The sequence below is a fragment of the Lepus europaeus genome, chromosome 3 (genome assembly GCF_033115175.1).
Source record: "Lepus europaeus isolate LE1 chromosome 3, mLepTim1.pri, whole genome shotgun sequence".
Lineage (NCBI taxonomy): Eukaryota > Metazoa > Chordata > Mammalia > Lagomorpha > Leporidae > Lepus > Lepus europaeus.
Window position 1 is genome coordinate 169226816 of NC_084829.1, and position 23898 is coordinate 169250713.

At 44.8% G+C, this 23898-nt stretch overlaps 1 protein-coding gene across 1 annotated transcript; it reads left to right on the plus strand.

Moving 5' to 3' along the window:
• The first annotated feature begins 503 nt into the window (after nt 1-503).
• TBP (TATA-box binding protein) lies at nt 504-21034 on the plus strand. The gene is made up of 8 exons (XM_062187063.1): nt 504-630; nt 3319-3519; nt 8916-9304; nt 12832-12919; nt 14922-15013; nt 17513-17680; nt 19142-19236; nt 20123-21034. Exons 2-8 carry the CDS (start codon nt 3466-3468, stop codon nt 20200-20202), a joined length of 966 nt encoding a protein of 321 aa, XP_062043047.1. The 5' UTR covers nt 504-630; nt 3319-3465; the 3' UTR covers nt 20203-21034.
• Nucleotides 21035-23898: the final 2864 nt, after the last annotated feature.

Consider the following 23898-nt stretch of genomic DNA (forward strand, 5'->3'; position numbering starts at 1 on the left):
TGGTGGAGGGGCCCACACCCGCGGCGAGAAGCACTCCCTGGGCCTCGCGGCCGCTCCACGACGCCACCGCCCGGGACGCCGGGCGCCACCCACGCGGGACACTGGCCTGGCCAGGGCTTTCCGGGCACTAGGAGGAGACTGCTCCGCGTCTACCTTTCAAAATAAAATGTCAAAGAGAAAACAGATTTAGACGAGAGAGAACTCGTCCTAAAATAAAAAGAACCCGAGGCGGAGAGGTCAGAGGCGCAAATGTTAACTTGCCAAAGGTTACACCTCTAGTTGGTTTAAAAAAATTTTTAAATTATTAACTTTCCTTACTTCCAGAAAGCACCAATTAGAAAAGGTTATGGAGGGGAGGCCCCGCCCCGGAACTCCGACGAGCTCCGCCCCTCATTTCCCTTGAGCCAAGCGCCCGGGAGAAACCGGAAGGATCCGGCGCCCACACTTACCATGGCCGCGCCTTCAGCGCGTGCAGCCTGCTGACGCCGCGGACAGAACTGGCGGAAGTGACATTATCAGCGCGCGCCTGGAGTTCGGTGGGGTCGGTTAGGGTTGCTGTGGCGGGGCCTGAGCAGCCTGCGGCTTAACTTCGCTTCCGCAGGCCCTTGATGATCTCTGCCGGCACCCCAGGTACCTGGCCCTTTAACTCTCTCTTTTCCGAGGGCGCTGGCGGAGGCGGCCGCTGCAGCGAGGCCCCGGGGCGGTGGGCGGAATGGGCGCGCAGGCCCCGCGGGGACCGAGGTTCCTCTCGCTCGCGCCGCCGCCGCTCGGGCCTGTACCGGCCGCTCGGCCGCCGCTCCATCCCGGTGCGCGGCTGTGCTGTGGGTGGAAAGCGGCTTCTCCCCGCACGGGCTGGGGCAGACCCGGAGCCTGCGCCGCCTGGCTGACACCCTCCGCCCATCCTCGCTGGCCGTGCCCGCTGGCTTCGCTACCCGCAGGGGTCGGTTTTATTTTACAGTCGTGCGTGACACTTGCTAACGATTTGTGGAAGTCCGAGCCTTTAGGCGCGGTGGACTTCCGAGGCAGACGCGCACCTCCGTCCTTAGACGGCCAGGGAGGCCCCTCCGGGAGAGGATCCCGCCCGGCTGCGTGTGCGGCCGCGCGGGAGTAGACGAAGTTCATTGGATGACCTCAGAAGACACAGCAGCCTGGTCTTGGGTTTCCGGAAGATGAAGACCTCGCACACGAGCCTCTGTTGAAGGGAGTCAGTGCAGTGAGGCGCCTAGCGTAGTTTCCCTGTGCAGGGAGGGGAAGACGGTGAGCGCGTGGCCGGAGCTCTCAGAACAGGGGTCTGGGACAGTCTCGGCGCAGTCGGGGTGCTGTGATCCTGCCTTCATCTTCTCTTGCCGCAGCCGTGGCAGTGACCCCGAAACTGGGCTTGCGGCCCTCGGCTTCACTGCCCCGATGTATCCCCACGCGTGCCAAGGCTGGGGTGCTGGTGCTGCGCCTGCTGCCCGTGTGACCCCATGTTGCTTGCTGCTGCGCGCTGCTCGCTCTCTCCATCCTCGTCTCGTTTAATTTCTCTGTTGCCAGAGCCGCTGATTCATGAGTTCCTACTCACCTTGCCAGACCCAGGTTGCACAGTCCTTTGTGAAAACAGGCCCTCTCTTCAGAGCACTCGTCTGTTAGTCTGTCCTGTCTCCTCTGGCGTACATGCGTTCGTTCATGAGCCATGAGTGAACTAAAGGGCTCTCCAAGAAGTTCATGGAAAGCGTGCATCGTGAAAAATTATACACCGATTTCAAAATTGTTTGGACCAGACTAAACACATCTGTATTCCATTTTCTGTGTGTTCTTTGCTGTTGTATGTGCAAGACATGGTGCTGGGTGCAGAGGTTACAGACGTGCATGCTGGTTTCTCGAAGAGATGAACTTAGCGGGTATCTGCTGTTACAACTTTTATCACTAGTACAGCAGTCGTTAAGCAATTTGCATAGTGAACTACTTGATGCCGACAGTGTCCTCTTCATCTGTACGTCACCAGCACTTCTGTTACTACAGCAACGTCTGTATCTGTACATTTCTTTTCAGAAGTTGAGCTTTTTTGTGTGTGTCTGTTTTAAAGTGATGAGTGTATAGAATAGATAGCTTTCAGGGCCCTTGGCCCTCTCAAAGTGATGATTCTTCTGTTCACTCAGCATACATCTGAGTGCTTACTCTGCACCAGCACAACTTGAAGTGCACATGGGTCTTTGAACAACTTGCACCTTTGAGACCTATGAGCGCTATGTTGGAATGAAAACCAATAATAGTAGCTAATATTGTTCTGTGTTTGTACTTGATGTTTTATTTTAACTCAGCCAGCCAACCCCCATGGTGCGCAGTTTTCACAGCCAGCAGGTTGAAGTGAACTGTGCTGAAAAGGTTTTTCACTAGTCGCTGGGTTCTTTCATCAGGAAGTAGGTTCAGGTCTGTAGTAGAAATGATTTGAGAAAAGCCGGATATAGGCACAGTTTGTGGCTAATGTATTCTAAAGAGGTAAGATTGCTGTATTTATAAAAATATCTTATTTATCATTGTGTCTGCACAGCTTTTTTCATGCTAAACTATATCGGGTGCAACTCCGTATTTATTGAACTTTATGTCCAAGACATTACAGAGGCTATAAAATTGAGCAGCATATTTATACACCTGAACTTGGCCTTAGCACTGTGCTGTGTGTACCACGCTTCATAAATATTATGCCTTGATAGCACATTTTCCTTGGGAATTATCTAGGTGTGTTCCTCCAAAAGTTTTTTTTTTTTTCATTTAAGATTTATTATATTTATTTGAAAGAGTTACAGAGAGAGAAAGAGATCTTCCATCTGCTGGTTCACTCTCCAAATGGCCGCAACAGCTGGTCCGAAGCCAGAAGCCAGGAGCTTCCTCCGAGTCTCCCACGCAGGTGCAGGGGCCCAAAGCCTTGGGCCATACTCTACTGCTTTCCCAGGCCATAGCAGAGAGCTAGATCAGAAGTAGAGCAGCCGAGACTCGAACCAGCGCCTATACGGGGTGCTGGCACTGCAGGCCAGGGCTTTAATTCACTGCATCACAGCATCGGCCCCCTCCAAAAGCTTTTAACTCTGGTTATGACTCCTTGATTTTGAGCTTTACCAGACAGTGTAAGTTAAACGTGTAAGAAAAATTTTTTGGGCAGTTTTGGACCTAATCATAGGAAACATGAAAGGTGTAATGCTTTAGGATGTAAAGTAAAAAGAAATGCATTCCCAAATAGCTTCACTGGTTTCCTTGTTTATGTTCTGTGTAACACAAAACTGGCGTGTGAGACTGTGCATGTTAGCTATATCCTCACATTAGACCTCAAACTTCTTTCAGCGCAACATCACTGCTTCCTGGTGGCTGAGGATAACCCCGATAATTGAGGAAGTTACTAAGAGTGTGCTGGGATGATCAGAGAAGACTGAATGCTGACACGAGTTCCAGGTCAAGAGATTCTGGTTTGCTAAGAAGAAAGTGGACACGATGGATCAAAACAACAGCCTGCCCCCGTATGCTCAGGGCTTGGCCTCCCCTCAGGTAATAGTGCTGGGCCGGGTGCCAGGGAGCCTGCACCTCTTGGTTTCCAGAAATGTCATCACAGGGAAGGGAGGTCTGATATTGAAAGTGGTTTTGCATGTGTTTTCTAAGCCCCCTGATCCCGTGAGAGGTTCTGTTTGGCTTTTGTTTAGTAGTGCTTTATTTGTGGAGTCTGGAAGCTAAATTATGTATTTGTCTATAAAACATTCTTTGAAGAAATACTTTTGAGATTGTACAAATGATTATAGGTTTTTAAATTTTGAAAGTCACTCTTGCCAAATTGCTTTTTATTTTTTCCCATTTATGTTGAAAGTTCTAAATTTAATCTCTGAGGTATAACTTATATAGAGAGAAAACATCCATTTTAAGTGCATGCTTTAATTTTTTACACCTGTGTAAATGACAGAGCATTTCAGTTACCCTAAAAAGTCCCTGTGGCCCTTTCACAGTCACTCTCCTGCCTCACATGACTTATAAATTTGCTGTTTAATGCCAATGATTAGTTCTGTCATTTTGGAATTTCACGTGAATGGAAAGCAGTGTTTTTTGTTTTTTTTTTTTAAAGATTTATTTATTTGAAAGAGTTACATAGATAAAGAAGGAGAGGCAGAGAGAGAGGTCTTCCATCCACTGGTCCACTCCCCAGATGGCCGCAACGGCCGGAGCTGTGCCAATCCAGAGCCAGGAGCTTCCTCCAGGTGTCCCCACATGGGTACAGGGGCCCAAGGACTGGGGCCATCTTCTACTGCTTTCCCAGGCCATAGCAGAGAGCTGGATAGGAAGTGGAGCAGCCAGGACTTGAACCGGCACCCATATGGGATGCCGGCACTTTAGGTGGTGGCTTTACCCGCTACACCACAGCACTGGCCCCAGTGTGCTTTCTTGTGTGTCTGCTTTCTTTCTCCAGTATAGCTGTTGTGCATCAATGGTTAATTGCTTTTCATTGCCAAGTAGTCCCACACTGTATGGATATGCCCTGGTTGAGCCATTCTTCATCTGTTGACACTGAGGATGTTTCCAGTTTGGGAGCTATTAAAGAGAGAGGAAGTATAAACATTTGTATTTACCGTGTTTTTATTTCTTTTGAGTAAACACTTAGCAGTGGTGTTACAAGGTCGTACATAAGCCTGTGTGTTAGCTGTTAAAAATTGCTTGTTTTCTAAAGTGGCTGTGCTGTTTTCCACTTCTGTCAGCAGTGCAGAAGAGTTTCAGTTGCTCTATAGCCTTACTTACACTTTGGGCTGTTAGTCTTTACTTTTAGCATCCTAGTAGTATTTCATTGTGACTTTATTTATTTATTTAAAAGATTTATTTATTTGAAAGGCAGAGCGACATGGAGGGAGGGAGAGAGAGAATCTTACATCCACTGGTTCGCTCCCCAAAAGGTTGCAGTGGCTGGGGTGGGCCACACTAAAACCAAGAGCCTAGAGCTCTGGGTCTCTCTTGAGAGTAGCAGGGATACAGGCACTTAGGCCATCTTCTACTGCTTTCCCAGGTGCATTAGCAGGAAGCTGGATTGGAAGTGGAGCAGCCGAGACTTGAACCAGTACTTGTATGGGATGCTGGCGTTGCAGGCCATGGCAAAACCCACTGTGCACCACAACATTGGCCCCCTCATTGTGATTTTTTTTTTTTTTAAAGATTTACTTTATTTATTTGAAAGAGTTACAGAGAGAGGTAGAGACAGAGAAAGAGGTCTTCCATCCACTGGTTCACTCCCCAGATGGCCTCAACAGCTGGAGCTGCGCCAATCCAAGAGCTTCTTCCGGGTCTCCCATGTGGGTACAGGGACCCAAGGACTTGGGCCATCTTCTACTGCTTTCCCAGGCCATAGCAGAAAGCTGGATCAGAAGAGGAGCAGCCGGGACTAGAACCGACGCCTATATGGGATGCTGGCACTTCAGGCCAGGGCTTTAACCTGCTGCGCCACAGAGCCAGCCCCCTCATTGTGATTTTAATTTGTATTTTCCTGATGGCTAACAATCCTGAGCATCTTGTTACATATGCATTGGCCATCTATTTGTCTTCCTTTGTAAAATGTCATTTACCTCTGCCATTTTTATTGGCTTATTTTTTCCTGTTCTTTTATTGAGTGGTAAGAGTGCTTCATGTGTTCTGTTTACTAGTTTGAGATTCCTGTAATGTAGTATGTGCCTTGCTTTTTAATTTATTTTTTTAAAGATCTGTTTTATTTCATTTGAAAGGCAGAGTGATAGAGATCTTCCTCCCGCTGGTTCAGTTTCCAGATGGCCAAAACAGATGGGATTGAGCTTGGAGCCAGGAACTCCATCCCAATCTCCCACATGGATGGCAGGGACCCAAGCACTTGAGCTGTCATCTGATGCCTCCTAGGTGCATTAGCAGGAAGGTGGATCAGAAACAGAGGAGCCAAGACTGGACTGAGCACTGTGATATGGGATGGGAGCATCCCAAGTGGCACCTCAACCCACTGCACTACAAAGGTGTCTTTCAAAGAGCAGAAGTTTATTTTTTTCTGAAGTCCAATTTATCATTTGTCTTCATGGTTAGTGTTTTTGTGTCCTAAGAAGACTTTTTCTCCCTGAAATATCATAAGAATTTCTTCTCTTACAGTTGTAGTCCTTACATGTGTATCTGTGATGTATTTAGAGTTAATTTTTACATCTTATCTAAAAAAAGGCAGATATTTTAAAACCCGAGTCTTTTAAACTGGCCTAAGCTTTTCCCCTAGCCAACTGTTTTATAGAAATAAGTAGTAGAGGGACCAGCATTGTGGCTTGGTTTTCCTGACTGCTCTGTTTCCAATTTAGCTCCTTGCTAATGTGCCTGGGAAAGCAGCAGAAGATGGCTCAAATGCTTGCGTCCTTGTCACCCACGTGTGAGGCCAGGATGGAGTTCTTGGCTCCTGGCCTTGTCCTGGACCCAACCTGGCTATTGCAACCATTTGGCAGTGAATCCGTGGATGGAAGCTCTCTATCATGGTGCATGAAAAATAAATAAATAAATACATCTTTTAAAAAATAATGTGACAGCTGCAGTGGAATAATGTCTGTACTATTAGGGCAACATGATAGATTTTATCCTCTTGTACTCTTTTTTTGTAAAAAAAATATATTTTTAATTGACATATGACATTTGTATTCCCCCTATTATTTTTATTTGTTTTTGTTTTAAAGATTTATTTTATTTATTTGACAGGCACAGTTACAAGGAGAGATAGAGACAGAGATATCTTCCATCCACTGGTTCACCCCCAAGTGGCCACAACGGCCGGAGCTGAGCCAATCTGAAGCCAGAAGCCATTAGTATCTTCTGGGTCTCCTAGGTGGGTGCAGGGGCCCGAGGACCCGGGCCATCCTCTGCTGCTTTCCCAGGTGCATTAGCAGGGAGCTGGTTTGGAAGTGGAGCAGCCAGGACTCAAACTGGCACCCATATGGGATGCTGGCACCACAGGCGGTGGCTTTACCCGTTACGCCATAGCACCGGCGGCACCCTCCCCTTTTATTTTCCTGCTACTATGTTGGTGAGACAGTTTGACATAAACATTGGATAAAGGATTGGGCACTTTTTGGGGTCTTAGATGTATTTGAGAATGTAATGAAAACTGTAGACCTTCTCCAGAAAATACACAGAATGTCGCATGTAACACTGAGGGTCACAAGGACATCATGAGCTCTTCAGTCTCCGTGGGCTCCCAGGATTTTGGTGTTGCGGGAAAGCATTGGCCTGGGTTTCAGGAAACCCTAGCTGTGACCTTGGCTCATCTACTCATGAGGTCTGTGATCTTGGGCAAGTCATTTAACTTGTTTGGGTATGTCGGTTTCTTATCTTTAATATAGGAAAAATAGCTGTTTTGTGTTTCCCAAAGGCTTTTTTATAAATTACTAAGTGTAACCTTTGTCTGTAAATACTTAGAAGTAAAAAGTAAACTGATGGGGCCAGCGCTGTGGCACAGCAGGTAAAGCCGCCACCTGCAGTGCTGGCATCCCATATGGGCAGCAGTTTGAGTTCTGGCTGCTCCACTTCCGATCCAGCTCTCTCCTATGGCCTGGGAAAGCAGTACAGGATGGCCCAAGTGCTTGGCCCCTGCACCTGTGTGGATTCCAGGAAGAAGCTCCTGGCTCCTGGCTTCAGATCAGCTCAGCTCTGGCCATTACGACCAGTTGCGGAGTACACCAGCAGGTAGAACACTTTCTCTCTCTCTCTCTCTCTCTCTCTCTCTCTCTGCCTCTCCTTCTCTCTCTGTGTAACTCTGACTTTCAAATAAATAAATAAATCTTTAAAAAAAAAGTAAACATATTATTTGGTAAATTTTGTTGGTTTACCCTTTTGCAAGAGCAAGTGATCAGCCTTTTTGAATAGTATTCCACTAATCATCATCATTGTGGCCAGCACTTCAGTGTTTCCTGTGTGCCTGTCATTGTGTTGTCATCTAACCTGGAACATATCCACTTAAATTGAGATCGGATGCTATCTATACGCTAGGATAATAGTTTTGTTTTTTTTAAAAGATTTATTTATTTATTTGAAAGTCAGAGTTACACAGAGAGAGAAGAGGAGAGGCAGAGAGAAAGAGAGGTCTTCCATCTGATGGTTCCCTCTCCAATTGGCCACGACAGCCGGAGCTGTGCCTATCCAAAGCCAGGATCCAGGAGCTTCTTTCAGGTCTTCCACACAAGTTTAAGCAGAAAAGTATGTTCACTCTGTTTATCTCCCTTATTCTTTCTGATGTTCTCAGATCATTATTATCTGCTAGATATGTTTGAAAGGTTAAGCAACTTTCTCAAGTTCTCACATGTAATAAGTGGCAGTGCGATTCCAAATTGTAAGCTCTTTTTTACTGTTAAAGAAGAAAGTGGGGGCCGGCGCTGTGGCACAGCGGATTGACGCCGTAGCCTGAAGCGCCGGCATCCCATGTGGGTGCCACTTTGAGACCTGGCTGCTCCACTTCCCATCCAGCTCTCTGCTGTGGCCTGGGGAAGCAGTAGATGGCCCAAGTCCTTGGGCCCCTGTACCAGCGTGGGAGACCCAGAAGAAGCTCCAGGTTCCTGGCTTTGGATCGGCGCAGCTCTGGCCATTGCAGCAAAATGGGGAGTGAACCATCAGATGGAAGACCTCTCTCTCTCTCTCTCTCTCTCTCTCTCTCTCTCTCTCTCTCTCTCTCTCTCTCTCTCTGCCTCTCTCTGCCTCTCTCTGCCTCTCTCTGCCTCTCCTCTCTCTGTGTAACTCTGACTTTCAAATAAATCTTTAAAAAAAAGAAGAAAGTGATGTTTCTAAGAAATTTCCGGTAAAGTTTAGTGATCCTGTTATCCCTGGAGGGGTATCTGTCTTTATACCTCCTACCTGTTCCACCAGGCATGTTTCACAGACATGCAGTACCAGCCAGTCTAACCTGGCATTTGCCTTGCTTTCCACAGGGCGCCATGACTCCTGGGATCCCCATCTTTAGTCCCATGATGCCTTACGGCACAGGACTGACACCGCAGCCTATTCAGAACACCAATAGTCTGTCTATCTTGGAAGAGCAACAAAGGCAGCAGCAGCAACAGCAGCAGCAGCAACAGCAGCAGCAGCAACAGCAGCAACAGGCTGTGGCAGCCGCTGCAGCTGCGGTTCAGCAGTCGACATCCCAGCAAGCGACGCAGGGGGTCTCGGGCCAGACACCACAGCTCTTCCATTCACAGACTCTTACAACCGCACCCTTGCCGGGCACCACTCCCCTCTACCCTTCCCCCATGACCCCCATGACCCCTATTACTCCTGCCACGCCAGCCTCGGAGAGCTCTGGGATTGTACCACAGCTGCAGTGAGTACCGTACCCAGTGTTGTATGTCTGCTGTCCCTCGCCCTGGAGCAGGGGTGGGGCGTGTCCAGCACCAGGGCTGTGGAAGGCCTGTGACGGGATCTGCTCAGGGCCTGCCAAGGCAACCTCAGGCACAACTCAGAATTCATTACATCTTTAGCAGGCTGATGTTTAAGTTGATAACTTTGTATGACCTGTATATGGTGTTATAAATGCCCAAATGGCCCTTGGCAGAAAAAAGGTTCCCCACCCATGCCCTAAAAGGTTCTCTTAGAGTTGAATTACTGTTTGCTGTTTTCAGATGGATCCATTTATTTAACAGAGTGGCACTAATGGTAATTGTGTCTCAAAATTTGCTTCATCTCTGCTTAAGAAAGCTGCCTTCCTTTTTTTTTTTTTTTTTAAAGTTTTTTGTTTTTTTCTTTTTAAGATTTTACTTATTTGTTTGAGAGGTAGAATTACAGATAGAGAGGGAGAGACAAACAGAAAGGTCTTCCATCCACTGGTTTACACCCCAAAGGCCGGAGCTGGGCTGATCTGAAGCCAGGAGCCAGGAACTTACTCTGGGTCTCCTACATGGGTACAGTGGCCCAGCACTTGGGCCATCTTCCACTGCCTTTCCTAGGCCATAAACAGAGCTGGATCAGAAGAGGAACAGCCAGGACAAGAAATGGCACCCAAATGGGATGCCGGTGCCATGGGCGGAAGCTTAGCCTACTGCGCTACAGTTGTTTCCCTTTTTAAGTTGTCTCCCCTTTTAAGCAATGTGTTTACTTGTGTTTGTGTACCTGGGCCATTGAAACTCAGTCTGGATCTCATTGTTATTACAGACATTTCCCTGTAGCTGATTTGCTTTATCGCAGCCTTGTGGGGCCTCTTTCCCTCATGGTGTTTTTTTATTTTTATTTTTTTATTTTTTATTATTATTTTTTAAAATTTATTTGATGGGTAGAGTTATAGACAGTGAAAGAGACAGAAAGGTCTTCCTTCCGTTGGTTTACTCCCCAAATGGCTGCTATGGCCAGCGCCGCGCCAGTCCGAAGCCAGGAGCCAGGTGCTTCTTCTTGGTCTCCCAAGCGTGTGCAGGGGCCCAAGCACTTAGGCCATCCTCCACTGCCCTCCTGGGCCACAGCAGAAAGCTGGACTGGAAGAGGAGCAACCAGGACTGGACCCCGGGGTGCCGGTGCCACAGGCAGAGGATTAACCAAGTGAGCCACGGCGCCGGCCCCCCTTCATGGTGTTTTAGTTCCTCATGCACAGTGTCAATGTAGGTCATGGTAGTGCTTGTTTTTATTCAATTCATTTTTCATCATAAAATGAAGGCTGCATGTAAATCTTAAAAGATGTGTGTCCTTTCTACAAGGTGAGGGTGGCTCTTTGTCCCAGGTGGGCTTCCCACCCAAGTGAAGCTGATCCTGTGGATAAGGGAGGTACGGTTGGTGGCAGGAAACACAGGCAGGTGCTTCCACATACCAGTCTGAGAAGTGCACAGCTGTACTTTAGGAAGTCCATGGCCAAATTAAAGGGTTCCCATTCATCACATCACCACCTCTGTTCTCTTTTCTAGTCTCTGTAGATCTGATATTTTCTGTCTGCACTTCATCCTTATTACATGTGTGCTCTTTGTGAGCTATTTCTGATCATTTTTTAAATGACGTGGTACGTAATCATGGATCATACCCATGACCCAAAGACCATGATCTTGCCACCACTTTTTTTTGACTCCACACAATTTGAATTTTAGAAACTGAGAGAGGAAAATCCTTGCTAGCTCATCTCTGTCATTCATGCAGATCTGACACCCATGGGCCTTTAAGTTTGCCATTCTGGTTTCAGTCATAAATTACATCCAGTTTGGGTCTGGTGTGTGTTTCTCACCAGTGTCATAGGCTTTCTGATTCTCCGCAAAGCACCAGGTCAGTCACTATCTAGTAAGGGCCTATTGAGTGGGATTCACTGGCCTTGAAATCTTAGGAATTAAGGCAGGTATTTAATTAATGGAAATGGATGAAGATTCTATGAGTAAGTCTGCAATAGATGCACCCCAGTTTACTTGAGACCATTCGTAAGTGGACAGACACCTAAGCCAAGTCTACAGAAGTGATTGGAAGGAAATGGATGATGTAGAAATGAGAATGTTCATTGCATGGAACAACCTAATTGGCCTTAAGATTTTCTATCAGACTGCTGTCTTCTTTTTAAAAATATTATGAGCTGTGAAGTATTCAAGAGTATTGGTTTTTGGCATTATAAGGAAAAGAACCAGAAACAACAGAGCTAGAAACTGCTGGTTGTATGTTTTACCCAAGAGTCAGTAGTCCCAAGATGGCATGTTCAGGTCAGTGTGTGACTGTTAATAGTTAGTTGCTTGCTAAGTAGGTATATAAAAATAAAATAAAAGCCAAAAAAAAAAAAAAAAAAGATGGTTGCTTGCACACAAAGGGCATTGCCCATTTCAAGTATATGTATTTTCAAAACCAGAGAAATAGAGAATAAACAGTTGGGTTGGCTTGTTTAAATTTTCATTACAATTTCAAAAAAAATTGTTTTTCACTATATTCCCTTTTTAAGTTATTCATGAAATGATTTAAGAGTACTCACAGGCCAGCGCCGCGGCTCATTAGGCTAATCCTCCGCCTGCAGCGCCGGCACCCCAGGGTTCTAGTCCCGGTCGGGGCGCTGGGTTCTGTCCCGGTTGCTCCTCTTCCAGTCCAGCTCTCTGCTGTGGCCCGGGAGTGCAGTGGAGGATGGCCCAAGTCCTTGGGCCCTGCACCCGCATGAGAGACCAGGAGGAAGCACCTGGCTCCTGGCTTTGGATCGGTGCAGCGCACCGGCCGCAACATGCCAGCCGTAGCGGCCACTTGGGGGGTGAACCTACGGAAAAAGGAAGACCTTTCTCTCTATCTCTCTCTCTCTCTCACTGTCTAACTCTGCCTGTCAAAAAAATTTTAAAAAAAAATTTTTAAAAAAGAGTACTCATAAATGAAAAGGTTCCACTGGTCCCAAATCGCTAATGGGGATATCCATTTATCAAAAGAAAAAGCAAAGTGTTTTCTTTTACCCAAGATACTGAATTTGTATTCTTCTGAAGTCATTTTTTTTTTAGACCAATGAGAAAGTCTTGATTAATAATGGCTTTTCAGAGTGGAGTGGTGGTGTTTTTGAGTTTGTGGATGGGAGTTAAGAGGGTCTCAGTGGAAGCTAAGGACATGGCTCTGCAGACTCAGATCCTGGCTTTGCTGCTTGGTAGTCATGGGCATTGCGAGTCAACGACGCTACCCTGAAACCTCCGCTTCTCTCTCTTGAATGTGGAGATACTAGCAGTCACCTCTGTCACGTGTAGTAAGTGAGGAGGGAGATGACATAAAATGCTCAGCATGAAGTGACACTTCACAGTAAATTTAAAACAGAGAAGGCCAATGAATGAGATTCCTAGATAATCATCCAACAACTTACCCTCTGAAAGTTAAATATGTTAAATAACTGTGTGAAATATGTTAAATAATTGTGTTTTCTCTAATTTCTTGCAGAAATATTGTATCCACAGTGAATCTTGGTTGTAAACTTGACCTAAAGACCATTGCACTTCGTGCCCGAAATGCTGAATATAATCCCAAGGTTAGAGCTATTTTTATGTATTTCAAACTACATAATAACACAGAAATTTACTTGTAAAAGTCCCGATCAAAAAGTTTATGTTACACTTTGGTTTCTTAACATCAGCACAATGAAGATCTAAAATAAAATCTACATCGTTTTTATCTTAGAAATTTGTGAATGTAACAAGTTCATTCATTCATCTGGTATCTTGTTGAATCTCTGCCATGTAAGACTGTAGAAATACTCCAGTCTGCAAGATAACTTTATATATACATTATAATGGGGATCATGTGACATCAGAGAGCAGAATATGTAGTGTGATCCTATTTACGTTTTAGAAACTAGGTAGGATGGAATAATGTGGTTTATGTCATTTCCTTCCAAATTCTTCCTGTGAGAGAACTGAGAAAGGGGCTTATGAGTAAGACATGACTGGCTGAGCAGCAGTCCATGCCCCCAGGCCTGGCAGCGAAACAGCTGGAAGGAACCAGAGAAACCAGTTTGAACTGTATGAAAATTTTTAAAATGGGGGAAAAAAAAAGTTGGATATTGGTACAAGGAAGTTTTTCATAATATTTTTTTCTACCTTTGTATAACCTTTACATATTTTATAATAAAAAAAATTGGGGAGGGGTAATTAAGGTTTCTTATTTAAGATAACAGCCCGAATATACGTCAGAGGCTTTTGTGCTTTCATCAGTAGAAAAGATACTTTTTAGGAAATAGTGCCCATTCTAGAGGACCCACCATCTGTGTCTGGAAGGGGACTGGGTTGCAGGGCTGATGCTTGTAGCACAAAGAGGAAGGATGATGACCAAGTTCTGCCCTCCCAACCTAATAATACTAGTTAATGGACCGGTAAAAATTGTGGGAGAAATCTATGAATTCAAACTAATTGGACTTTTCCTGGGATTGTGTAAACTGGAATAGCTTTTTTTTTTTTTTGATAGGCAGAGTTAGTGAGAGAAACAGAGAGAAAGGTCTTCCTTTTTCCGTTGTTTCACCCCCAAAATGGCTGCCGCGGCCAGCGTGCTACACCGATCCGAAGCCAGGAGCCAGGTGCTTCCTCCTGGTCTCCCATGCGGGTGCAGGGCCCAAGGACTTGGGCCATCTCCACTGCCTTCCCGGACCACAGCAGAGAGCTGGCCTGGAAGAGGAGCAACCAGGACAGAATCCAGCGCCCCAACCGGGACTAGAACCCTGGGGTGCCGGCACCGCAGGTGGAGGATTAGCCAAGTGAGCCGCAGCGCTGGCCTGGAATAGCATTTTTATAGGTAGTATCAGAAGGAGCACAGCAGTTTTTAAGCTAAAATTATAAAAGCAATCTAATTTGTCAAAGAGTCATCTGGATTAGAAATATTACATGACTGTCTTGTTTTTAATTAAATATCATAAGTTAAAAATTTTGGGGAGGATCTGACAGTTTTTGCTTTTTATTATGTAACCTAGTTACTGAGGTCATTAATTTAACCCATAGTTGAGATATTTTCCTATTGAGTTACAATTTTTGCAAGAAGTTTCTCAAAGAGCTAACATGTTTAAGACATACAAAGCATAAAATGGAGCTAAAAACTTACTCTTATTTGGCATTTATATAAGTGTTTAATATATTAATGTTTTTAAAGCCCAACTGGAGACAAAATTTTACTTTATTACATATTGAAATGAGTGTAATCTGATATTTAAACTCCTTCCAGAGTCAGAAAAGACTGATGGTTTAGTTACCTAAAAGTAGGTGTTAATACAGCAGAATTTAGTTAGAAATGCCAGTCATGATCAGCAGCAAATAGGAAGCAGCAACAAGACACTCTGGTGAGGTTGTCAGTCAGGAGGTAGGTTTACAGACGTCCTGACTTGGTGGAATCTCCACTCCTGGCTACCTGCAATAGAACCAGTAAGCGTTCAGGACAAGTCTTGGCAATCAGGTATGCCAGATCTGTCCTGTAGTTGTGATGTTCTTAGTTCTCCTGACACTGATCAGCAGTTGGCATGCCCTCACTAATGATTCTCTTTATTTTAGCGGTTTGCTGCTGTAATCATGAGAATAAGAGAGCCACGAACCACAGCGCTGATTTTCAGTTCTGGGAAAATGGTGTGCACAGGAGCCAAGAGGTAGCCTTTCGGCGTTCATTCTGAGGTCTGGGTTATGAAGGGAGAGGTGACGTCTCAGGGCTTTTTGGTTATCAGGCTGGCACTTTACTTGTTATTTCAAGAATGCCTGATTCTGATCACTTCAGACGGCACTGATTTTATTTAAGGTCGAGCATGAGGACTAGACCTGCATTACAGCTGTTCACTCTTACGTTCATTTGGATTTTGTGTATTTGACGTACGTAACAGCAAAACTATTAATAATAATTCTTTTATGTAAAACATTTTATATCTTAACACAAATTTGTCCTCAAGTGAAAACAGTGGATCCAGGATCACAGGATTTTCCAGCTGATGATGTGAAGGATTGCAGATCTCACTGGCTGTGGCAGCGCGGCAGCAACGTGCCCACTGGCCACAGTGCTTGGCCTGCCCTCATGGGGACTAGTTCAGTTGTGAATGTTGGGTGATACAGGCCGTGAGGAGTGTTCCCCTGTCATATGAGATTCCATCCTGTCCAAAGGTTAGCGCTGTGGGGCCCCAACTGTCCTAAACTTTTTTAGCAGAGCCCATGTACTTGGTAGAAGTCAAAAATTAAGGGACACTTAGTAACATTAGCTCATAATGAACTAAGACTTTTAAAATAAAAGTTGATTAAAATGCACTTGGAGGTATCAACCCATAGAGAAAGTTGTTGAATGAAGGCAAGGCCATTGGTGTGCACGTTCTGGCTCCTGGTCTCTGGTTTTCGAGAAGGCAGGTCATGGATCTGTCCTTGTCTCCTCTTTGACCCCAGGATGCTTGCATCCCCCTGGATGAAATAAAAGCTTGGTTTATAGCACATATCTAGCACTACTGTTTATTCCCAAGACAGCCTTCGTGCAGTGCCTAGCCCATTTGTACCAGGGCACCTACACACTGAGTATTACATCCAGTTGGGTGACTGTTCTAACAAGATAAGAAACAACAAATTAAATATCCAGGGGAAGGGGGCAGCACTGGCTGTATGTTTGTTTACAAGATTGATTGATTGATTTGAAAGGCAGAGTGACAGAGTCCTTCCATCTGCAGGTTTACTCCTTAAATGAGCATGAGAACAACAGCCAAGTCTGGGTCAGGCTGAAGTGAAGAGCTAGAAACTCCATCATTGTCCAGGCACATTAGCAGGAAGATGGATCAGAAGCAAAGTAGCTGAACTCCAGCAGGGGATACCGGCATCACATGCTGAGGACTTATCTTCTGTGCCTCACCTGTGGCCCCTGTACACTTGATCTTTGTCATTTCTTTTTTTTTTTTTTTAAGGATTTATTTATTTTACTTGAAAGTCAGAGTTACACAGAGAGAGGAGAGGCAGAGAGAGAGAGAGAGGTCTTCCATCTGATGGTTCACTCCACAGATGGCTGCAATGGTGGGAGCTGCGCTGATCCGAAGCCAGGAGCTAGGAGCTTCTTCCGGGTCTCCCACATGGGTGCAGGGGCCCAAGGACTTGGGCCATCTTCTACTGCTTTCCCAGGCCACAGCAGAGAGCTGGATTGGAAGAGGAGCAGCCGGGACTAGAACTGGTGCCCATATGGGCTGCCGGCACTTCAGGCCAGGGCTTTAACCCACTGTACCACAGCGCCGGCCCCTATTTATAGCATTATTGTATGCATTTTGCTTTTCTTACATACACTGTAAGTTTCTAAAGTATAGATTTATCCAACACATGATGTCACAAGTAAAAGACTTGATATAAAAGGAATTATTATATTGTCATATGCATGAAATTAAAAATTTTTGCACCAAAATAAGCTTAATTACATTTTCTGTAAACTGTTTGAAATACCCTCGTGTGCTTTTTCCAGTAATAAAGTTCATCAATGTTTTCTTATCGAGATGAAGCTGTCAGTTTTCAAATAAGTTCACATAGAAATTTGTGTACCACTATGTATGTGTGTATGTGTGTATTTAGATTTTATTTATTTGAAAGGCAGAGTGACAGAGAGAGGAAGAGACAGAGATCTTCCATCTGCTGGTTCACTCCCCAAATGGCTGCAACAGCTGGGGTTGGGCCAGGCTGAAGCCAGGAGCCTGGAACTCCATCCAGGTCTCCCATTAAAAAGAGCCATTGTCCCCTTCTTTCCCAAGTACATTTGCGGGGAGCTGGGTAGGAAGTAGAGCTTCTGGGACTCAAACTAGCACTCTCATATGGGGTGCTAGCATCACAGGCGGCAGCTTAACTCACTGTGCCACAGCACTAGCCCCCACAATGTACTAATGATTGCACATTTCACTTCCGTAAAATCTAGGGCTGTTCTTAATTCAGTGAATTAAAAGAGAGGGCATTCTGTTTTCTCTGGAGGACACAGGAATACTTTATAATAAATTGTTAATGTCTGTTCTTTTATCCTGCTGGAAGGAAGGTGACCAGTTTATATGTTATTCATTTCCTAATTTGGAATTTTTAGTATTACTCATCTAAATATTTATGTCAGCTGGATTAGAGTATAAAGAACTTAAATTTTTTTTTCTTTTTTCTAGTGAAGAACAGTCTAGACTAGCAGCAAGAAAATATGCCAGAGTTGTGCAGAAGCTGGGTTTTCCAGCTAAGTTCTTGGACTTCAAGATTCAGAACATGGTGGGGAGCTGTGACGTGAAGTTCCCCATACGGCTGGAAGGCCTGGTGCTCACCCACCAGCAGTTCAGCAGGTGAGCGGGGATGTACTCTGCTTTGGGCTGGGACACATTTGTAATCTCCTTAGTCTGTTTCAGGATAAAACACAAGCAAGCTATGTAGGGAGTAAGAACCGGTGAGGCAGGCGGAGTTGTGATGCTGTCCCCCTATCAGCCTCCTCCTGCTGTATCAGTAGCAATACCCAAAACTCCTCTGCACTGGAATGACTTGTTTCCACTTTTTACCATTTTATGGCTCAGCAAATGCTTGAGTTGAATCGACAGCTTCTTGCATTAGTTTTTCCCAGTTTGAATCTTCCCTTTTAGTCAACATTATATCAGCTCTGCTGACAAAATGTGAAGGGGGGTGATGGGAACATTCTTTCCATTTATTTGGAAGACTCAAGGCAGGCAGTCCTTCCCACCTTGCAGCGTCACGTGGCTCTCTGTGCTGCAGGCTCATTGACCAGCCTCAGTGTTCTGGGAAATGCCCACCTGAGTTGAGATGCCCGCCCTTGCTGCTCTTCCTCAGGCTGCACAGACACAGGACACCTGGTTTTCAGAACCTCTGAACTAGAAAAATGAGATTATGAAGTTAGAATAGGAGGTAGCAACAGTCTATTCGATCAGACCATGTAACTGGAGTATGGTATCTGGTGCATCACATAAATTACTTGGCCAAAATTGACAGCTAGAGGATATTCCATTTAAGGAAGTGAGATAAGATTAAAAGCAAAACTGTCTATATCAAAACAACTAGACAAGTGTGTAAAGGTTCCCAACACACAGACATGATAAGTGAGGAGATGGAAATGCTAATTACCCTATTTTATCATTACACCTTGTGCAGCTGTATCAGATTTTCTTACTGTACTCATAAATATGGATAAATATTCAATTAAAATAAATTTAGAAGAAGGCAAATTGTCACTGTTGGATTTTAGAAATAAATGATTTGGGGCTGGTGTTGTGTATGTAGTGGGTAAAACTGCTCCATATCGGCGCCAGTTCGAGACTCAGGTGCTCCATTTCTGATCTAGCTCCCTGATAATGCACCTGTGAAAGCAGTGGAAGATGGCCCAAGTGCTTGGGCTCCTGACACACCCATGTGGGAGATCAGGATGAAGCTCCTAGCTTTGGCCTGGCCAAAGATCTCTCTCATTCTGAACTCTGCCTTTCAAATAAATAAATCAATCTTTTTAAAAAAAGAAATAAATGATTTTATGTAGATTTATCTAAACTCAGCCAGAATCAATCTTGGTAAGAATTGCATTCTACAGAACAAATACACAGCTCTTTCTCTCAGAAAGAGGAGATGGTGAAGTGATAGAGGGCAGCCAGCCACTGGCTGGTCCCAGGCGTGGATGCAGCTCAGGCTCACTTGCTGTAAGTGCTCTCTTCCTGGATGTGTTGTGGAATGAGTTAGCTTGTTGATTTATTTAACCCTAAAGCATGGGAAACTTCATTTCTAAACTGTTTTTGCCATTTTCCTTCTAGTTATGAGCCAGAGTTATTTCCTGGTTTAATCTACAGAATGATCAAACCCAGAATCGTTCTCCTTATTTTTGTTTCTGGGAAAGTTGTATTAACAGGTAAGTTCTAATGGGAATTAGCACCTGAAAGTTTGAATGAATTTAAAGGTGGGCATTTTCTCAGAGCTGAAAGGAATTTCACAGCGTTGAATAGTTGGCTGCCAACCTTTATCCTCTTTCTCCTGTGCTTACTCTAAGAGAAAAGTATCCACTGCTGGGAAGAAGTGAGAGCAGGGGGATGTGACACAGCCCTACTGGGCCTTCGGTCAAAGCATGACCTCCATTGGGGAGGGGAAATGAGCCTGGCACTGGGTAAGAGCAGGTATCTTCCATGGGTTTGTAGGCAGTGTCATTATGAGAAGAAAGGAAGATTCAGAAGTGCTGACTTGAAGGCAGCAGTTGGGACGTTGAGATCCAGTCACTCTCGCTGCTGCCCTGCCAGGGTACTCTGGTTGTGTAGCAATGAGCTGTAGAGTGGGAGCTGGAGTCCCCATAAGCATTGCTGTTGTAATGTACAAAATCATTTTAAGAAAATATTTTAGAGGGGCCGGAATTGTGATGTAGCTGGTAAAGCCACTGCCTACAGTGCCAGCATCCCTTTTGGGTGCTGGTTTGAGTCCCAGTTGCTCCACTTCAGATCCAGCTCTCTGCTATGGCCTGGGAAAGCAGTAGAAAACGGCCCAAGCCCTTGGGCCCCTGCACCCACATGGGAGACCTGGAAGGAGCTCCTGACTCCTAACTTCAGATTGGCCCAGCTCTGGCCATTGCAGCCATCTGAGGAGTGATTGGGGTATGATGAGGGATGCCACCATTAAAGTTTCAATGCCTATAATTGTAAAACTAACTGAGTGTAGAGAAAATTGTGCTTGCAGTTTTGTTTTAAGATAATAATTTTACCACCTTAAGATGTTGAGAAATGCCTTTTCACACTCTTTTGCCTTTGTAGGTGCTAAAGTCAGAGCAGAAATCTACGAAGCATTTGAAAACATCTACCCTATTCTAAAGGGATTCCGGAAGACGACGTAATGGCTGTCATGTACTTCTGCCTCCCCCACCCACATGTTTTTTATACAAATCAGTTTGGTACCTTTCAATGGTGGTGTTGAGAAGATGGAGGTTCAGTTGCAGGTCACGGCACCAGGCGATGCTCTTTCGAGTGTGTCCCGCCTGGGGACCCTAGGGAGGGCATTGTTTCTGCACTGAGAACACCACGCAGCATTACTGTGAGTTGCTCCTACTGTGCTGCTATCCGGGCAGTGCTGCCCGTTTATTTATATTTAGGTTTTAAACACTGCTGTTGACAAGTTGGTTTAAGGGACAAAACTTTTAAGTGTTAAAGCCACCTGTATAATTGATTGGACTTTTTATTTTGTTTAATTTTTCCCCATAAACCAGTTTTTATATTTCTACCAGGAAAGTAAAAATCTTTTTTAAAAGTGTTGTTTTTCTAATTTGTAACTCCTAGGGGTTATTTTTGTGCCAGACACATTCCGCCTTTCCAGTATTGCAGGACAGAATGAATAGATATATTAATGAAAACAAATGGCTGTACATATTGTTCTTTCTTCAGAGTACTCTGTACAATAAATGCAGTTTATAAAAGTGTTAGATTGTTGTTATGAACGACACCTTGTAAGTCATGTGATCATACTGTTTAAAAAAAGTTGTATTTTAGATACAATGCTTGAAACTATTCTGGTGTGTGTCTGTCAGTATTTTGTTTATGTTGCAAGGAATGTAAAACTACCTGAACGCATAAGGTCGCCGAGGAAACACATGTTCATCACCTCCATATATTGAGCACCTCCTATTTCCCAGCCAAAGCAAGTTAGGTTCTTTTTTGACAAGTGAGGAAAAGCAGGTGGACTGGCATTCCGTCCACAGATGGCCAGTTCTTGGGTTTAACTGTTGTGTTTTTTTTTTCCCCCTGCTCATGGAGTATCAAGTGGTTTTATGTAAATTCATGGGTTCTGTTTATTTGGGTGTGTTTGTTTTTTCATTTGTAAAAGTACTTTTTCAAGCAGCTCAGAGAGATACAATGGAAGAGGAGGCCCCCCTTAGCCTTTCTCTTCTGCTTGTTTCCCCATTCTAAGACTTGTGCAAATTCTGCCCTGGAGAGTGCTTTTCATCCCATTTGGAAAAACAGCAAAACATACATTCCACTTGGTAGCTTCATTTCAGTGTCATAAATGTGTTTCCAATGTCACAGAACCAAGGTACTCTGTGTCATCTCTGAACACTTCCCTTGATGGTGGTCCTGTGTGTTATCTGCAGAATTTCACTGTTGCAAACAGTGCTGCAGGGAGTATCCTTGTGTGTGTGTCTGTTTGTGGATAAGTACAGGTATTTTCTGTAGTTAACTTTCCTAAAAGAGGAAGTGCTGTATTAAAGACTGTACATTCTAGGTTTGGATAGACTGATAATGGGTTGCAGTCTTTATTCACACATATATGTGTGTATATATGTATGTATTACTCCAAGGCAGACACTCTTGTACCCACCACCCAGGTCAAGGTACACAATTTTGCTGGCTATTTCAGAAGCTCTTATGCTCTCATCAGCCCATACCCTCACTCACCCCACCACCCCTCTCAACTCCCAGAAAATCTCATCATCTAGACTTTTACGGTAAATTACACTAACTACCAAACACTGATATAGGCTAGTTTCCCATTTAAAAATAACCGATGTTGGGGCCAGCGCTGTGACTCATTTGGTTAATCTTCCGCCTGTGGCACCAGCATCCCATATGGGCACCGGGTTCTAGTCCCGGTTGCTCCTCTTCCAGTCCAGCTCTCTGCTGTGGCCCGGGAAGGCAGTGGAGGATGGCCCAAGTGCTTGGACACCTGCACCCGCATGGGAGTCCAAGAAGAAGCACCTGGCTCCTGGCTTCGGATTGGCATAGCTACAGCCATGGCGGCCATTTGGGTGGTGAACCAACGGAAGGAAGACCTTTCTCTCACTGTCTAACTGTCAAATAAATAAAATAAAAAATAAATTTTAAAAAAGCAGCCAAGTCTTGAACTGGCACCAATATGGGATGCCAGCATCATTGGCAGAAGCTCAACTTACTACGCCACAGTGCCAGCCCCCTTTGCTCCATTAAAAAAAAAAAAAACAACAAAAACAAAAACTGATGTTTTTTGATGTGTTTTCGTCCGTAAGTCCCCTCCATCTCTTTTCCTTGCAGTTCACAGGCCGTCTGGCTTGCAGAGCTTCTCGGTCTGGGCCCTGCTAGTTGCACACCCAGGGCACAGTTGAGCTTGTTTGTTCTCCTGCATTTATTTGCCTGCAGGCCAGGCAGCTGGTATGCAGTTCCTAGATCTTTTAAAGTGACATAATTCATATAGCAGGTCACATCCTTGCTGCTTTTCATATTGATATGTCCAATTCAAATTCAGGGCTACAGGTTTTCATTCACCCTGTATTCAATTTTATACTGGGATCCTTAGTTTTTAAGGACATAGGGGTGAAATATAGTTCCCAGAATTAGTCGTTGATTATATCTTCATGAGAGCGCAACAGTGTAAAGACACTTAAAACATTTGTGTTTTGCTGTGATCTCTGAAATTAAAGGCTGATGAGGCCCATGCTCAATTTCCGAAATAAAGACACAGCTCATTGTGTGGCCGTCTACAGTGGGGGAGCTGCAGGTTTTAAGCCTTGCAGGGTATTTGGGTATGGTGGAGTGTGTGGATTGGCATGGTCTGTGCAGGTGTGACTTGATCATTTTTTGTTTTAAAGACTTATTTGAAAGAGTTAGGGAGAGAGAAAGAGAAATCTTCCATCCTCTGGCTCCTCAAATGTGCACAGCTGGGGCTGGGCCAGGCTGTAACCAGTTTCTTTTGGGTTTCCCATGTGGACACAGGAGCCCAGGGACTTAGGCCATCTTCCTCTGCTTTCCAAGGTGCATTAGCAGGGAACAAGATTGGAAGTGGTACTGTTGGGACTTTGTACACAGAAGACCAATTCTATTCTAAGTAAAGATTTCAATAATCTGCACAGAGGCACACACAAACACACAAAACTGAGTTTTACAGTTAACTCTCATAATACAACTCATTGAGGACAGAAGTCCTGCATGGGAAGTTAGTGCAGAGTGACTCCTGTGGTTAATTTAACAGTTAACACTCTTATGTATGATATCAGTGATTACCTGAGGCTCTTGACAAGAGCTTCCTAGGCTATGGAAGTCTTTTGAATCCACAAACTCCGTCAGTATTTAGACAAGGCCATAAGCAAAGTGGAAGTTCTTTCCCCCCTTCAGAGAAAAGTACATCCTTCTTTTATGGCCACATCTTTCCACTGGGGACTCACTCACAGAGATCCTTCATGTAAAATGTTTTTTTGCAACAGTGTCTTGGCTTTCCATGCCTGAAATGCTCTCATGGGCTTTTCAGCCAGGCCAGAATGACTTAAGGGCTGATTCTGAGGTCAGAGTGCTACTTAAAGCAATTGTAATTCTATGATCCTGCTGTGTGGACTGCCTCCCATATTGGAACATTATATCCTTTTTAATTCTACCTATTATTATTACCAGACGTTTGATCCTGTTTATATGATTACTTTAACACTTAATCCTGGGGCCAGTGCTGTGGTGTGACAGGTAAAGCTGCCACCTGTGGTGGCAGCATCCCATATGAGCAGCAGTTCAAGTCCTGGCTGCTCCACTTCTGATCCAGCTCTCTGCTATAGTGTGGGAAAGCAGTAGAATATGTACTA

Excerpts from the sequence above, each read along its gene's own strand:
- TBP (XM_062187063.1), top strand. The coding sequence starts at position 3,466 with ATGGATCAAAACAACAGCCTGCCCCCGTATGCTCAGGGCTTGGCCTCC. Across the intron at positions 3,520-8,915 it reads AGGGCTTGGCCTCCCCTCAG|GGCGCCATGACTCCTGGGAT; the intron begins GTAATAGTGCTG and ends TGCTTTCCACAG. Across the intron at positions 9,305-12,831 it reads GGGATTGTACCACAGCTGCA|AAATATTGTATCCACAGTGA; the intron begins GTGAGTACCGTA and ends AATTTCTTGCAG.